General features: G+C 37.0%; 1 protein-coding gene across 1 annotated transcript; it reads left to right on the top strand.

Moving 5' to 3' along the window:
* Positions 1–1,044: 1,044 nt before the first annotated feature.
* On the top strand, positions 1,045–16,611 carry LOC308684579 (carboxypeptidase A1-like; the record flags this gene model as incomplete). Its single annotated transcript, XM_081355843.1, has 20 exons — positions 1,045–1,200; positions 1,292–1,373; positions 1,482–1,616; positions 2,127–2,225; positions 2,333–2,434; positions 5,299–5,397; positions 5,507–5,617; positions 5,731–5,821; positions 6,337–6,536; positions 6,610–6,694; positions 6,771–6,955; positions 13,900–14,034; positions 14,125–14,223; positions 14,427–14,525; positions 15,057–15,155; positions 15,236–15,346; positions 15,463–15,553; positions 15,990–16,189; positions 16,263–16,347; positions 16,424–16,611. Exons 1-20 carry the CDS (start codon positions 1,136–1,138, stop codon positions 16,609–16,611), a joined length of 2,361 nt encoding a protein of 786 aa, XP_081211969.1. The 5' UTR covers positions 1,045–1,135.
* Between the last annotated feature and the right edge of the window lie 2,427 nt (positions 16,612–19,038).

Raw genomic sequence — 19,038 nt, 5'->3', positions numbered from 1 at the left:
ATAGCAATATTCAAATTTAAATGTAACATGAAAAATTGCATTTATTTAAATTAAAATGTATTACAGAAATTATAAGATATGATTAAATAATGAAGGTGTTGCACTTGCCAAGTCCAGAACTCAACCGCTGTTTAAATGCTGTGGCAGGACCTTAAGAGAGCTGCGCATAAACGGATGCCCACAAACCTCAATGAACTGAAGCAACGTTGTAAAGAGGAACAGACCAAAATTCCTCCAGAACGATGCGAGAGACTGATACTGTCATACAGAAAACGATTCCTTCAACTGATTGCTGCTAAAAGTGGCTCTACAAGCAATTGAATCATAGGGTGTACTTAACCCAGATCGCAACATAGTGTCGGCCCAGATCTGGGCCGTGTGGAATCCATGTGTACCACATGTGGGCCGGATCTGGGGCGACTCTGTGTTGCTGCCTGGGTAGTTTGTCACCCATGGCCTTTGCCTTTTGGCTTTATTTTTGTTAAATAAATAATGACACGGTGTAATATGTCATTTGTTGCTGTTTATCTGAGGTTGTATTTACCTAATTTTAAGACCTGCTAATGATCTGATCCAAAATGCTGTGTGGGGGAAGAAAATGCATTTTCTTTGCACACTTTGGGCCTCTTAGTACCAATTAAGCATGGTTTAAACGTCACAGCCTGAGTAATGTTGCTGACCATGTCCATCCCTCTATAACCACAGTAAACCTACCATCTTCTGATGGATATTTCCAGCAAGATAACGCACATTTGACAAAGCTCAAATCATCTCAAACTGGTTTCTTGAACATGGACAATGAGTTCACTAAACTGAAATGACCTCCACAGTCACCAGAGCTCAATCTGAATGTCAGTAACCAAACAGTTGATGGGCCCCATTGACTTCCATAGTATTTTTTTTTTTCATACTATGGTAGTCAATGGGGCCCATCAACTGTTTGGAAACTATCTTCTTTTGTGTTCAGCAGAAGACAGAAATGGGTGAGGAAATACATTTTTGGGTGAACTATCCCTTTAAGAGTCTCAGGAGGAAGCTGTGGCTGAGTGTTAAGGAGGAGGGTCAACATGGTCAAAGCTACAGCGACAGAATATAAAGTGTGATTTTTAATGTTGATAGCTACTTTATGTAGAAGATGACCAGATTACTATTTTTAGCTGCTCTGTTTGTGGCTGTTTTTGCCAAAAAGACTTTCGAGAGGTGAGTCACTAGGGGCATATAATAAAAATTTAAATAACGCCACATTTCATGTCTAAAAACATAATTGAACATATGGTGTTGATGATGTCAGAGACCAGGTTCTTCGGATCAGCGCAAAAGATGGGGCACAAATCTCTCTCCTGAAGGAACTTTCTGAACAGGGGCATCTTGGGGTGAGTCTCACTTCAAGACCAGAGATTTACTTGTTTTATGTTTCTCATATGCATATTTAAACTAGGAAACTGTCAACATCAGATTTCCTTGTTTCCTTCTGTGTTCAGCTGGACTTCTGGACGGAGCCCGTTCATGAGTCCCTGCCAGTGGATGTTCGTGTTCCCTTTCACAGTCTCCAGGCTGTCAGGGCGTTCCTGGCATACAATCAGATCCAGTATAATGTCATGATTGAGAATGTTCAGGTGGGACTATTACTGGAGAAAAAAAAAAAAAAAACTAATATTACTTACTTTACTTATATTACTTAATAAACTTTTTGATTATGATTTTAATATATTTTAGACGATAAACAATAATACAACACCCATTCATTGGTTACACCAGGGGTTTCCAAATAATTTTTTTGGACCAAACTTAAAATATTTTATAATAGGCCTTACTTAAAGTACCAGGCCTGTGAAATATTAAGTTGATATTTTAATACTTTAGCAACAACACATTCACATGTTCTCTTATATTTGTAAATGGTCACATGACATTCAGGCAAATATATTTTATCTTAAAGTTTGATTGTTTTTATTTCAAAATTATTTTAATTTTACAGTTTTATTTATTATTAGCTTATCACCAATTGAACCCCCTGCATTTCCCTCACAAACCCCAGATTGGGAAACCGTAGGTTTCTCCACAATTAACCTTTTGTCATATTAATTTTTTCTCTCTTGTTGACACTATTCTTCTCGCACCATAAGGATTTGCTGGAAGATGAAGAGCGTGAGATGGTGAAATATAATGCCTCTCCGAGAAGTACCGATGGCTTTGTCTACTCCACCTACCATGACCTGAACTCTGTGAGTGTGTTTCTTATGTTTTTCAGAATTTCATTATCTGTTGTATCTTTTAAACAATTTTACACACAAAATCTACAATCATTTGATCTTCACCATGCTGTTTGCAGATTTACTCTTTCATGGACATGCTTGTGGCAGAAAACAGTAATCTGGTCAGCAAAATTGTGATTGGTCAGAGCTATGAGAGCCGCCCCTTGAACGTCCTGAAGGTATGCCATGATAAATAATTATATATGTGCAGTGTTAAGTGTAATGCATTACTAATTAATACATAATAAAACGTAATTGTTTGGCAAAAAACCTGGAAATTATTTGTCGTTTTAATCCTAGTGTTTACTATATTTATTTGCTTGGTCAGTGTCATTGCGGGTTTTGATTCTTATGCTGTTGTAGACTGTACTGTTGTTAGGACCTTTGAAATAATAGTCTGACTCTGTTACTGTTGAGGAAGTTACATATGGCTTAATGTGTTGAGCGCACCGGCTCTGGGGTCGGATGAGGCCCCACACAAACAGCAACCAGAATACGCAAAGAAATGTACACCAATGTGTAGGGCATTACATAAGGATTATTTTGATAGGAAGCATGGTATAGCTGAGGTTACATATACACTGTAAAAAATGATTTTTTGGTGAAGTAAATACTACTGAAAAAAAACTATGTAATTTACATGAAAAAGTTAGTTCAGGCAAGAATAAAAAAAAACTAAGTAAATTCCATATCAGTACTTCAAGCGAGTAGAAATGAAAGCGTAAATATCAGCTCAATAAAATTAAGTAAAAATTACTCAACTTTTCTGATACTGGGGTTCCCATCATGCACTGGACCTTGAATAATCAATGAGGTTGATTTTTCACTGTTTTCCAGCTGTATTTACACTGTTTTATCATTGCTTTTGTTGTCAGGATTAGTAACTTGCCGTTTTGTGACATTTCGAGTAAATTTTCTGCTCAAAATGACATATTCAAACACAAAAATGATCCATCAAATGTTACCGTCATTGTGTATTGTCTACCAAGTATTGAGGTCTTTGCATTCAGATGGGGCTTAGCATCTGACATAATGTTGTATAAATTACTTAGATAATCTAAGTAAAGCACCAACTATAAATGACTGGTATAATTCAATAATATTGTTTGAGTGAAATGTAATGCAAAGGAAATTTCAACTAAATAAATATTAATCAACCTTTTACTAGTCAAGTTAAAATGACTTATTTTCTTTGTTACTTTCACTTAACTAGGTTAAGTAAAGTTTACTTAATTCCATATTCCAAGTAAATTTAACTTAAAGATTTCTAATTAAAGCTACTGATAAATATGTTTAGGTTTTTACTTGGCAAATTTACTAGCATTTTCTGAGTGAAAAAACTTAGCAAGCTTTTTTCAAGTAAATCCTACTCCAAATTTTTTTCAGTGTAGTGGTTCTATCATAAACATGCATAAAACAGTATACAGTACAAAATACTCTATATAAGACAGTAATTTATCATATCACAATGTTCTGGAGATATCCATGTTCCTTCACAGAAGGTTTACCATGAATGGACGGGGAAGAGTCCATTTTTTATAGGCATTGTGTGTTTCAAAAGGGAAATGGAGAGTTAATTTGTTCACATTCCTTCTGATCGTAAATGGCTTTCATTTCTTGGGGTTAGTTGCTCTTCGATGGTTGTCTACAGATACCTTGGTGTCTCGTTTTGTAGTTGGTTGAAGGGTTTTAAAGATTATTTTAATATAACAAATAATTGTGTATTTGATTTGTCTCAGTCACTACATTATGTTTTTAGATTAACTTGCCCATATGTGCTTATTATTTGTAACCAGAAGTTTGAGAGTTTTTGTTTGAAAGTTTTATTTAGCATTTTTGGTAATGTCATACTTTCATCATTACTAATTATGTTATCTATTTTAGGGCTGTAGCTATCGATTATTTTAGTAATTGAGTGTTCTACTGAATTATTCCATCGATTAATCGGATAAAAAATTGTGGTAATAAAAATAGCTCCAAGTGAACAACAGCCTTTAAAATGACTCAACTTAATTCAAATCTCAACTTAATCTTTAATTTCTTTAACACTGTAATTTCTTGAACAAGAATGTGCACATCAAAACGTGCAAGGGTTAAACTTTTATTTTGAAATCGCGATGAACAACAATTATTCATAAACATATTTATGTATTCTCCTGTGTTGGCGTAGATTTACAAATGAGTTGTGTTACGAATTTTGTGAAATGGTGCACACTGCGTTCCCAGATGAACGTTATAACCGGTCCGGAACTCAAAGCACGCAGAGATGATGTTTGAGAAACCCGAGACGCGCTCCAGGCATTTAAGTGATAACAGTGCAACTATCAAACACGCGTCTGAGGTTTTGCGTTCCCAAATGCACGTTATTGGAAACCTAAACAAACAGCACATGCAAAGACTGAGTTTGTGTGAAGCAGCCTTTATGACAACACGTGAAGTCCTACTCTGAGCTGTTTATGTCGTCAGACTGGGAATTATGTGTATATATTATTTGGCAACACTATCAATGCCTTAATCAGGGGTGTCCTAACGCGGTCCTGGAGGTCCACTGTCCTGCAGAGTTTAGCTTCAACTTGCCTCAACACAGCTGCCCGGAAGTTTTCTAGTATAGTAAGATTAGCTTGTTCAGTTTGTTTAATTGGGGTTGGAGCTAAACTCTGCAGGACAGTGGCCCTCCAGGAGCCGGATTGGACACCCCTGGCATAAATGAATCTGCAGTGGTCAGATGGTACAGTGGTCACGTGGTACAATTAGGAGCTCTCAGAAAATTCCCAGCTTACAAGTTACGGCGTGAATGCACATAAGCCCCAACCACAACTCAAGCCACTGGCTGAGTCAGTGTTGTGTAGAATTAAATGTTTTGCTCAAAACAATGGAATTTTCATAGTGCTCCTAAAGCACATTGTTTACAAGAAAGTTTAACCTATAATGACACCAACACGATTTTGAGTCTCATACTTTTCCAAATGTATATTTAAATAGAGTATGTCGTATGTGTAATATAATCACACTTTTCTCCCTTGTAATCTGTCTTTTCATTTAGTTCAGCACTGGAGCGAACCGTCCAGGTATCTGGATCGGCACTGGCACCCACTCCAGAGAATGGGTCACCCAGGCCAGCGGAATCTGGTTTGCCAAGAAGGTAAAGCTATTTATTCTTGAGTTAGCAAATACAAAGATGCTTGATTCAGTGGTATAATGGAACCGGAAAAGACTTAAGCACATATACCTGTGTGTTTTGTCTTGTGAAGATCGTGACTGACTACAGACGTGACCCCATCTTCACCGACATCCTTAACAACTATGATATCTTCTTGGAGATCGTCACCAACCCTGATGGTTATGCCTACACCCACAGCAGAGTGAGTTTTAGAGTCTGATGCCTGGAAGACTTCAAATGCACATTCAATTCAGAACAACTATATTTTGGGAATAAATCCCAACTGACTGCTTTTCAATTGCGAATCTGTTCAAGGACCGCATGTGGCGTAAAACCAGAAAGCCGAACCCTGGCTCCAGCTGTGTTGGAGTTGATCCCAACAGAAACTGGGACGCTGGCTTTGGAGGTGAGATGCTTTCATCATTGAAGTTGTACTTTAAGGCCCATGGGGGGGGGGTCTGCCTGCCTTCTTTAATTTGATTGGCCATCTCAATTATTTTGAGATTGACGGGTGCTGGTAGACCACTGAAGCAGACAAACCTTAAACACTTTACATTTTATTTTGATAATCCACTTTAGACATTCAACTATAAGTAACTTTGCAACTACATGTCAGCTAACTCTCATTAGAGCATACATAGACTATTAGGTTAGGGTTAGTAGAATAAGTTGACATGTATTTGCAAAATTACTTATAGTCATTAGAATGTCTGTTGGGGACCAACAAAATAAAGTTTTAGCAGATATTAAGCAGACAGTCTACTAATACTCTAATGACTGGTATGTAGTTGGCTCCAAAGTTACTTATAGTTAGTAGAATTTCTCAAGTGTACTATTGAAATAAAATGTTACTTGTACTTGGGACTCTAAAGATTTATACTAAGTAATACTTTCTTGTAATTGTCTGTTTTTCATCTATAGGTCCTGGATCCAGCAGTGACCCATGCTCTCAGACTTACCGTGGACCCAGAGCTCATTCTGAGTCAGAAGTCAAGGCCATTATGGACTTTGTGAAATCTCACGGCAACATCAAGGCCTTTGTGTCCATCCACAGCTATTCCCAGATGCTCCTGTACCCATACGGATACACACGCACTCCTGCCAAAGACCAGGCTGAACTGGTATGCATGTAGAAACATACTGTTCTAGATTTATTTAAAAACATTTTAAATTAATTCTGTATTGTCTCTTCAGCATAAGCTTGCCAGGAAGGCCATCTCTGAGCTGCGGTCATTGTATAACACTAGCTACAGATATGGAAGCATCATTACCACCATCTGTAAGTAATATTAAGTGAATCTTATTAAAGTTGTGCATCACAATTACCCTGCTAACAATCTCTGTTTTGTTCTCAGACCAAGCCAGTGGAGGCACTATTGACTGGACTTACGATCAGGGCATCAAGTACTCATACTCCTTTGAGCTGAGAGACACTGGTCGCTATGGTTTCATCCTGCCAGCCAATCAGATCGTCCCGACTGCTCAGGAGACCTGGCTGGCCCTGATGGCCATCATGGAGCACACCAAGAATAATCCATATTAAACATACAACAATATTTCTTTTGTGTCAAAGTGTATAAAAGAGTGTTAATAAAAACAACATAAAGAATTACCATCTTATGGATGTTGCTTTGATATACATTATCAAATTTAAAGAATACCGGCTGTTCAGCCCTAAAAAGCTTCTGGATAGTGATATATCTGTACCATATAATTTATCAGCAGTTATTAGAGATTTTTATGTAATTTATCAGTATCGGTTAATATCGGATATTTAACTGTACATGCCGATTTCCTCTTTTTACATTTACATTTAGAGTATATTTGTCATCATCTTAATGCTCTCTTAAAGGTCATCTTTAAAAACGCTAACTTTAATGACACTGTTAAATGTAATCTTTAGCAAATCTCAAAATGAATATCCATACATTATAATGTTGTGATGCTTAAATCCACTTATTAATGATTTATTTTAGTTTTTAGTGTTTTATTTATTAATTTATTTATACAAAAGAGTATATAATTTTAATAGACCATTTATTGGCCATAATATGGAATAGCTAATCAATTCAATTAAATTTTTATTAATCTTTTGCAGTAAAAGAACTCAAAACTTCCTCCCCAGTCCAAATAGCATTTATATGGCATTATAAGAACGCTATACATTTATTAAACCAAAAGGCAAAAATAATTAGTTTTGAATTCATGCAATATTGTGACCTCATCCAGACGCATCAACACATGATCGCCCACATTTACATATGATGCCTGTTGGGTGAAACCCATTAATCAGAATAATAATATGATGTTTTTATTCCTAAACACTAGAAAAACTAGTCATATAAGAGTAAAATGGGCATCAAGCCTTTCCTACTGATCTTTAAATTCCTCTAAAGGATCCGAAAGTTTGAAACATGCGTTTATTTTTAACAGGAGCCCAATCATATAAGTTTTCCGATTTATGAATCTATCCATACAGAAAATGTATGTGGAGTATTTAATCAGACTATATTTGAGCAAATATTGGCAGAACTCTTTCCTTTTACCTGATAATGTTAAAAGCTAAAGTGATTGTAACTTTTGTTATCTAAACGTTCAGGTTAAATCCTATGTTTTCTATCTTATCAGTTCTAAGAAATATTTTTACCTTTAAAGAATAAGAAGTTAAAGGATACAACTTTAATGGGGTCAGGTTGGTAATATTGGAGTCAGATAAATAATTGAATTATTCACTTTATCCTTCAACTGCTGTTTGTTTCGATTATTATGTTATTGAATGATATTCAATTCACATGCAAAGGGGGTATTTCTATAATGCAAAAAGGCTAAGATATAACAACAACAAAAAAGAACACACTTTAACAGGTAAAATGGATATAAAAATTAATTTCAAAACTTTGACACACCAAAACTTTTGCTCTTAATCATTCAGCTTATTCGGTGTTCACCCTGTCAACATTTTAACTGTCCTCGCCACACACACACAAAAACCTACTGATTTGTTTATAATTTCAAACCCATGATTGATGCTTTCAATGATCACGTTACTCTCATAACTTCTACAAAAACTTACATCAGCAATATTCGCAAAACAACATCAAAATATAACAGAAAACAAATGAGTAGGTTTGCATAAAAGACATACAAATATGCAGATTCTCGTAAAATATGAACTATAGTTTCCAGTTTACCTCCTCATTTGACAGTGAACCATGGACTTGAAAAAAGTACAGCAACTGACTTGCTATATTTAGAAACAGGAGAGAAAACAGATGCAATGTTCTCATCCATTTAAACTCCATCAGTGTTTTATAAGGTTGTGAGAACCAAAGCAGCAGGTTTGTCTGAGCCCTGACCCTGTTAGTTCCTCGAATCCAGTCATAATCACCACCATGATAGTAGGCCTATATAAAGGGGTTGCTTACTATGAGAAACTTTACTTCGAGCAGCAAGATGAAGGGGTTACTGGTTCTAACGGCTCTTTTTGTGGCCGTATTTGGCAAAGTGACTTTTGAGGGGTGAGTTCTCTTGTGTCTCCAAGTAGACTATCCCTTACTTTATGCTGTCAAATTCCCAGTTAATAAATAAATGCGTTATCATATTCTCCTATGATATACTAACAGCTGAAATACAGTGAAACAAACTGTGACTTGCATGTGCCAGTTTTCGTTTTATTTATCTAAAACATGCAAAATACTATATTCATTATTCTGAATATTGAAGCTAAAGAAATTGTATAAATGTTTCTACAGAGACCAGGTTCTTCGGATCACTGCAAAAGATGCAGAGCAGATTTCTCTCCTAAAGGAACTCCCTGAACAGACACTCGGGGTAAGTGTTTGTGAAGCCCATAGATCATTTGATTGTTTCAGGTTTGTTGGGATAACGGTGACTGTACTTAGATTTGTATCTGTGATCAGCATTGTTTGAATAGCATTATCTGCTAAATGATGAGTTTAAGTTTATATTAATGTATTATAAATTATTATTAGCCTAATATATAATATTTATTGTATATTATTGTAAATATATATTTTATTGTGCTACTTACACTATCATCATTATTAGCTTTTATTGTTATTAGTTTCAATACCATTATAGCCTGTAGGCCTATATATAAATGCTGTATTATGGCTGTCAAAATTAATGCGTTAACGCAGCTTTTTAACGTAGCATCCATTTTTTCCCGTCAAATGCTTTCAAATTCAGGTTAATAAATAAACGTGACATGTTATATTGACAGCATTATATATATGTAGGCTATATATATATATATATATATATATATATATATATATATATATATATATATATAGCCTATATAACGTTGTTGAAATTAATAACAATAAAATACATCTGATAGGCTACAGATCGGAATTTGTTGCACACAAAAAACCGCATGAGATGCGATTTTTTCGCATCCGATCTGAGCCACTTCCAAATGTGTTTTTAAATCAGATTATATATATCCGACATCTGGACATTCGATCTACGTCTAAACACGTATAGGCCTATCCGATAAATCCCAAGCCACCACAAGGCGAAGGTGACACGTTTGCCTACAAAGATAGCTTTTTAATAGTGTAGCCTATTAGAAGCAAATGTGTCCTACGTACCTGTATGCGCTCGCTCGCAGCTTTTTATTGAGGTGGGAACTTTAGAAAGGCCATTCAAAACCAGAAGATCTACCATGTGCACAGAGGTGGGCACAAATACATCAAAAACTATTTTGTTACAAGCTACAAATACTGGCTCATGAAATGTAACAAAATAAAATACAAAATACTGTTGTGAAAAATGTATTGAAATAAAATACAAGTAATTAGTATTTTGAAAATACAAAAATACTCCCACAATAATCTTAAGTCTTTTTTTTTATTACTGAAAGGTCAATAACACAAATAGTAGCAATAACACAAATATAAGAAATGTGTAAATTCAAAATGGCGAAGTAGCAAAATAAAAAAGGGAGAAAAAAATAGACCGAGAATTTGTCACAAAATCAAAATTCCATTTTAATCATAATATATATGATTAATCATATTAATCATAATATGTGTGGGTTTGTTTTACACACAAGACTCTAACTGCCCTGATCGTGTATGCCTTTTCCATAGTAGAATCGGGCAATCATTGAAAAACAATAGGATTGATGTAGCCTGACTTCGTCATGCTCATATTCTAGGCAGAATGTGAGTCTGATACTGCTCCATAGGGCTTTGATTATGAGGCGTGTCTTAACCGAACCAGGAAAAAAACAAAACTCTGCACTCAATTGGATAGACCTACAACCAATCAGAGCAACGCAGTAAGTGACGTATGTTGAGCGACGCATAGTTGTCAACAGAGCTCAACTGCACACACGCAGGAAGTAGTAAAGTAATGAGTAAAGTAATAATAAAGCACTCCATTAGTGCGACCAAAGGAGAAACCACAATGACCACATGGTTTTCATTGCGTCCCATCTTCTTAGCGACCATCGGAGTCAGCTGATAAATTAAACTTTTGCCGAATCCCGTAGGAAGGACGGCATAAAATTCTTTTATAACAGACGCGATAGCTGAATCTACTGTAAACATCTCAATTCTCCTGCTGCAGTCATCTTTGTTGAAAACCAATTCAACCCAAGCGCTCTTTGGTGACGTGGGTGATTACGTAACCGCAGATCATCTGTCCATCATCGATTAAAGCCAGCCCTGGCAATTTGATTGGCTCGGCCTTCTGGGAGCCGAGCATAATTACTCCTCAACGGATTGAGTCCAGACCGAACTTCCCGACCAAAAAATTTTGTGGGTGGGGTTCGGGCTGGCACCCAGGCTAGGATTGGTGATTATCCCTCAGATTCCAGATTTTCAAATAGTTGTTTCTCGGACAAATATTGTCCTATCCTAATAAACCATACATCAATGGAAAGATCGTGTATTCAGCTTTCAGATGATGTATAAATCTCAATTTTAGAAAAAATACACATAAGACTGGTTTTGTGGTCCAGGGTCACATTTACAGGTTTGGGACAATAAAAGGGTGACAAAATTTTTATTTTTGAGTGAACTATCCCTTTAATGCCGTTTTTAAGAGGAGCAGCGCCACTTCTTCTCCTGTGTTCAAAACATAGACTGTAAAAAAATATGTAGTAGTGTCCGTGACGTCACCCGTAGGGGTTCAAAACTCATTCACTTCTTGGAGGGAGCCCGGTCTACAGGGTGTCACGTGATTTTCGTGCATCTAACCTGGACATTGCCATTGCCAACATCAGACCGAAAATATGGCAAAATCATTTACTATGGTGATAAGCATATGGTGATTTTTCTTGAGTATTTAAGTATTTGAAATACTCTAAATACACTGCCTCAAAATATTTTGTTACAAACTACATTTTATTTTTTCCACACCTGCAAAATACAAATTACAAAATACACTAAAGTAATTAAATACGTATTTAAAATACATTTAATTGAAATACTGCCCATGTCTGCATGTGCATAGTAAAGTGATCACCGACAATCATTTTGGGTAGGAATAAATGTAAACACCGACATCGGATACCAGTGGTGTCTACCGTGAATGTAAACAGGCGGGTCAAAAGATCGGATCTGTGCATAGTGTAAAGGCAGCCTCTTGACTCGTGTGCACATTCTGCAGAAAAACTGTCTGTCTGAATTAAAAGTTGTTATATTTTTATAAAGCCTAATACATTTTCAAATTGATTGCTTTCAATTATACTGTAATGTTATAATAATATCGAAAATTGAGAAAAAACCTATTTCATAGAGACATCAGCAGTGTTGGTATTGGTTATACTGGCCTTCCTTCATAAAAAGATGCTGTTAAACAAATATTTCAAATATAGGCTACTGTCTTGTCTTTATGTTGTTTCTACATTAATTTGGAAATTAAATGTGAAATTATTACAAAATAAAAATATAGTTTCTGAAAACGTTCAATGATTGGCCTGTAGGCTATTTAACTCATGTTGAATTCCCAGTAATGGACAAGTTGAGGTCACAGTAATGTCTCCAGAATATGAAAGTGTATCTCAAATGAGAAAAATAGCCCAAAAATAAAGTGGAACGTTGGTCAAATTTATTTGAACACAGTCCTAGTTAAAGAAGCAGATGATGTTGAAGGACAAAGGCAATTACCACCACTTATAGGTCATATGCTAACAGATACAATAGGCTATAATTAATCACATAATTAACTCCATTTTTTAACTTATAGCATAGTTATGGTTAGTCAGCAATATCACATGAGTAGCAGTGCGATACAGCTGTATATCAGCATGATGGGATTACTTAAACGTACAGTATGTCATTTTTTTCCGCCGCTAGGGGTCGCTAACCTCTTACAATAACAAAGGCGTAGATTGATGACGCAACATTTGCTAAGAATTATGGATCTTGTCGTCAACGTCAAGCCGACCGATCTAATAATGTTTATGGATGACTGAATGCATCGATGTTTTTATCATGACTGTGATATGAAGCAGGTCGGGATTGCTAAGAGACAGCTATCAGCTCCACACACGACGCGAGTCCCGCGGATATAAAAGGAATATGGACATTTCATTCTACCGAACTACACGCGAGTGCAGAATTACAACTCACAGGCCAGTTTATTAGACAAATTAAACTTGTGAGGTAACGCAGCGCTGTTTCACTTGGTCTAACATTACACTTTCACACTAAACTGCATTTAAATGAGTTGAAATGTATGTGTTAGTTTGTCTGTATGAGACTAGCAGTAAGCTAGATCAACATTAGAATAACATACAGATCATATTCTGACATTTTATCATTGTTGAACTATATAACATTGATTAGTTTTATGTAAAAGTGCTCACCTGTTTAATAAAGTACATGTAGGAGCGGTCGAAGTCTCGGACGTGGAGCTCTCGTTTATATACTGTCTATGGGAGCTCTCGGCATCTCGAAAACACCGCGCTGATATTGATTCTCGTTTTAGTTCTCCTTTTTTATCCAAAGTCTGCTTGCCATGGTCCATTATGTTTGAACGAAACAACAACAGCATGCAAATAGACATTGCGAACTACATTGTCCACGTCTGTCGCCTTGCTTACTATCAGAGGGCTCTGGTTCATAGCTCTGGTTGCCATGGCAGCACGAGCGGAAACCAGGGACAACGCGGATATGACGCCATTGACTGCGACAAAACGGAAATAAAGAAACGTGCCGTGTTTTCAAATTAAATTAAAATTTCTCCTGGTTTGAAAGTTGTTGGAAACAGTCGGGATAATGTAAGTACACAACTAAAAAAAATATATCATAGATATAGTGATTTTTGCTATTTTTAAAGCAAAAAAGTTACATATTGTGCCTTTAAGGCACTACGGCCGAATCACAACCATGCTGATATACAGCCATATCGCACGGCTATATATATATATTACTATTAGATATAGATTAAAATTATACTCATATTATGTAATATAATGTAGTACCCTATATTTTCCTTTGTGTTCAGCTGGACTTCTGGATGGAGCCTGCTCATGAGTCCTTGCCTGTGGATGTTCGTGTTCCCTTTCACAGTCTCCAGGCTGTCAGGGCGTTCCTGGCATACAATCAGATCCAGTATAATGTCATGATTGAGAATGTTCAGGTGGGACTATTTCAAAGCTGTGGTCAAAAAAAAAAAAAAAAAAAAAAGTTGAAAAATCCTTACTTATTTGATGGCTTTCTGTAACATAAGGATTTACTGGATGATGAGGAACGCGAGATGGTGAAATTTCGCGCCTTCCCGAGAAGTACCGATGATTTTGTCTACACCACCTACCATGACCTGAACTCTGTGAGTGGTGCAACTTTAATTCAATAGCTTTACAAGACATTCAACTTTCAACATCAGCCTTTTCAAAGAAACTATGATGTTTTATTGTACTTGAAAATTGTTTGTATCAAATTTATGACTTCAGTTACATTTTTTTTGTATAAGCCTACAGAACCTAGCTTTACATTCATCCATGCATTTAATCTTCACCATTCTATTTGCAGATTTACTCTTTCATGGACATGCTTGTGGCAGAAAACAGTATAGTCAGCAAAATTGTGATTGGTCAGAGCTATGAGAGCCGCCCCTTGAACGTCCTGAAGGTTGGTCACGACTCACAATCAATAACAATCTTGTGATATTATTTATGCTTATTTTACTATTAGGAAACTTGACCTATTACGTATGGCAGGATTTAATAGAGATAGAGATACATTATTACATCCCAATTTGCTTATATGCCAGATTAGTGTGTCCCAAATCATAGTATGCTGATAATAGTACCTTGTAAAATACCAAATCTCAGGTGAAGTGAGTCCATGAAGTATGCATTGTTCATCATTTATCGGCAAATAGTGCACACAACCTATAATTATGCTACTATTTCATTAAACTAATAATGATTTTTAGTATAACAATTTTAGCTATAGATGCTAATAAGGTGGTATCAAGATGCAATTTTATTTCACTGCTATACTACTTGATGAAAAATGCATGCTTTACAATTTCCAGTGTGGTGTATAATGTCCATTTTTATTAAAGATTTCAGATGCATGCAGCATATTAAGTAATATAAATGTCAGGATAAAATGATATTTCCATTTGTTCATTATGACTAATATCCTGTCACTCAGTTCAGCACTGGAGCGAACCGTCCAGGTCTCTGGATCGACACTGGCATCCACTCCAGAGAATGGGTCACCCAGGCCAGTGGAATCTGGTTTGCCAAGAAGGTAATCTGAAATTCTGAAATACAATCTATGACAGCATAACTGAATCAAAGATTTATACCTGTGTATTTTCTGTTGAGTAGATCGTGACTGACTACGGACGTGACCCCGTCCTCACCGACATCCTTAACAACTATGATATCTTCTTGGAGATCGTCACCAACCCTGATGGTTATGCCTACACCCACAGCAGAGTGAGTTTGATGCCTGGACGACATTACATGCACATTTGGTTTAACAGAACAATATTCTCATGAAATTTACCTTCTTTCTTGTGGAATTCAATTGGTTGGTTGGTTGGTTGTTTAAGGATCGCATGTGGCGTAAAACCAGAAAGCCGAACCCTGGCTCCAGCTGTGTTGGAGTTGATCCCAACAGAAACTGGGACGCTGGCTTTGGAGGTGAGATGCTTTCATCATTGAAGTTGTACTTTAAGGTCCATGTCTTGGGGCAGGTGGAGGGGTCTGCCTGCCTTCTTTAATCTGAATGGCCATCTCAATTATTTTGACATTGACATGTGCCGGTAGACCACTGAAGCAGACCAACCTTAAAATGTAACTTGGTTACACTTTATTTCGACAATCCACTTTAGACATTCTACTAACTATAAGTAACTTTGCAACTACATGTCAGCTAACTCTCATTAGAGCATACGTAGACTGTTAGGTTAGCATTAGTAGAATAAGTTGACATCTAGTTGGCTCCAAAGTTACTTATAGTTAGTAGAATTTCTCAAGTGTACTATTGAAATAAAGTGTTACTTGTAACTTTTAAGGGGCTGTAAAGATTTAAATAGTGTTTAATATATACTTGTAATTGTCTGTTTTTCATCTATAGGTGGTGGATCCAGCAATAACCCATGCACTGAGACTTACCGTGGACCCAGTGCTCATTCTGAGCCAGAGGTCAAGGCCATTGTGGACTTTGTGAAATCTCACGGCAACATCAAGGCCTTTGTGTCCATCCACAGCTATTCCCAGATGCTCCTGTACCCATACGGATACACACGCACTCCTGCCAAGGACCAGGCTGAACTGGTATGCATGTGGAAACACACTATTTTAGATAAATTTAACAACATTTAATATGAATTCTGTATTGTCTCTTCAGCATGAGCTCGCCAGAAAGGCCATCTCTGAGCTGCAGTCATTGTATAACACTAGCTACAGATATGGAAGCATCATTACCACCATCTGTAAGTTTAATAAGAGTCACTTAATTTTAGTTTTGCATGACAATTACCCTGCTAACAATCTCTGTTTTGTTCTCAGACCAAGCCAGTGGAGGCACTGTTGACTGGACTTACGATCAGGGCATCAAGTACTCATACACCTTTGAGCTGAGAGACACGGGTCGCTATGGTTTCATCCTGCCAGCCAATCAGATCGTCCCAACTGCTCAGGAGACCTGGCTGGCCCTGATGGCCATCATGGAGCACACAAAGAATAATCCATATTAAACATACAACAATATTTCTTTTATGTGTTGAATAAAAGAGTGTTAATAAAAACTACATAAAAATCACCATCTTATGGATGTTGCTTTGATGTACATTATCAAATATAAATAATACATTGTTCAGCCCTGAAAAGCTTCTGGACACTGATATACACTCACCTAAAGGATTATTAGGAACACCTGTTCAATTTCTCATTAATGCAATTATCTAATCAACCAATCACATGGCAGTTGCTTCAATGCATTTAGGGGTGTGGTCCTGGTCAAGACAATCTCCTGAACTCCAAACTGAATGTCAGAATGGGAAAGAAAGGTGATTTAAGCAATTTTGAGCGTGGCATGGTTGTTGGTGCCAGACGGGCCTGTCTGAGTATTTCACAATCTGCTCAGTTACTGGGATTTTCAGGCACAATCATTTCTAGGGTTTACAAAGAATGGTGTGAAAAGGGAAAAACATCCAGTATGCGGCAGTCCTGTGGGCGAAAATGCCTTGTTGATGCTAGAGGTCAGAGGAGAATGAGCCGACTGATTCAAGCTGATAGAAGAGCAACTTTGACTGAAATAACCACTCGTTACAACCGAGGTATGCAGCAAAGCATTTGTGAAGCCACAACACGCACAACCTTGAGGCGGATGGGCTACAACAGCAGAAGACCCCACCGGGTACCACTCATCTCCACTGCAAATAGGAAAAAGAGGCTACAGTTTGCACAAGCTCACCAAAATTGGACAGTTGAAGACTGGAAAAATGTTGCCTGGTCTGATGAGTCTCGATTTCTGTTGAGACATTCAGATGGTAGAGTCAGAATTTAGCATAAACAGAATGAGAACATGGATCCATCATGCCTTGTTACCACTGTGCAGGCTGGTGGTGGTGGTGTAATGGTGTGGGGGATGTTTTCTTGGCACACTTTAGGCCCCTTAGTGCCAATTGGGCATAATTTAAATGCCACGGCCTACCTGAGCATTGTTTCTGACCATGTCCATCCCTTTATGACCACCATGTACCCATCCTCTGATGGCTACTTCCAGCAGGATAATGCACCATGTCACAAAGCTCGAATCATTTGAAATTGGTTTCTTGAACATGACAATGAGTTCACTGTACTAAAATGGCCCCCACAGTCACCAGATCTCAACCCAATAGAGCATCTTTGGGATGTGGTGGAACGGGAGCTTCGTGCCCTGGATGTGCATCCCACAAATCTCCATCAACTGCAAGATGCTATCCTATCAATATGGGCCAACATTTCTAAAGAATGCTTTCAGCACCTTGTTGAATCAATGCCACGTAGAATTAAGGCAGTTCTGAAGGTGAAAGGGGGTCAAACACAGTATTAGTATGGTGTTCCTATTAATCCTTTAGGTGAGTGTATCTGTACCATACAATGTATCAGCCGTTATTAGAGATTTTTTTAAATGTATCAGTATGGGTTAATATTGGATATTTAATTAATGCTGAATTCCTCTATTTTTACATTTAGATTAGCCTATATTTACCATCATGTGAGGCTATCTTAAAGTTCATCTTTAAAAACACTGACAGTTTAATAACTCATTACATGTACTCTTTTATCAAATCTCTAAATGAATATCCATTTTTTCATACTGTACATTATACAATTGTGATGCCTAAATTTAGTTTATTAACAGTTTTAGTTTTTAGTGTTTATTCAGACAAAAGAGTATATAATTTTAATATAGACCATTTATTGGTTTATAAATTTTACATCTCATTACAATTAAAAAAAAATTGCAGTAAAAGAGCTCAAAACTTCCTCCCCAGTCCAAAAAGAGCACTTATGTGGCATTAAAAGAACACCATACATTTATTAAAGTCCCTGTGAACCGGAAGTTGCAAACGACTTTTTCTCCAGTGTTATGACGTATTTCCAAGTGCAACGAATATTGAACAGAGGGCAGGGTTTTACTCTAGCGCTCCTCCTCTCCATCTCTCGCTCATAGCCAGACTAACGGTTTGAGGGGAGTGGTTAAAAGCGTTTTCAACCCAAGCCGTCAAACATACGTCATCAGAAAAAGACGCCATTCCAGACCGGAAGTAACTTTTCAGATTTTGATTAAAGATTACCATGGTAAAAATCTTTTTTTTATATATTTACTTGCACGGATTAATTGTTCACCACAAGACGCTATGCGCTAACAAAGTAAAAAATAAAAAAAAATAAAAAAATAAATAGGGTCAATTTTGATATAAGGCAGCATGCAAACACTCACAGTAAGCTTTTGCTTTGGCTTACCAGCCTGTCTCGCTGGGTCATTCGGATGATCAGACTCGGCTATGCGTTCCAGTTCGCCTGGCGGCCCCCCAGATTCAGCAGCATCCGGTGTACCTCAGATGCTGCCATATCAGTACAAGGTGCTCCCCTTCGGGCTGTCCCTATCGCCCTGCGTCTTCACAAAGATAGCA

This window comes from Scardinius erythrophthalmus (assembly GCF_964197995.2).
Source record: "Scardinius erythrophthalmus genome assembly, chromosome: 24".
NCBI lineage: Eukaryota > Metazoa > Chordata > Actinopteri > Cypriniformes > Leuciscidae > Scardinius > Scardinius erythrophthalmus.
This window is presented reverse-complemented; position numbering and strand designations above follow the sequence as displayed.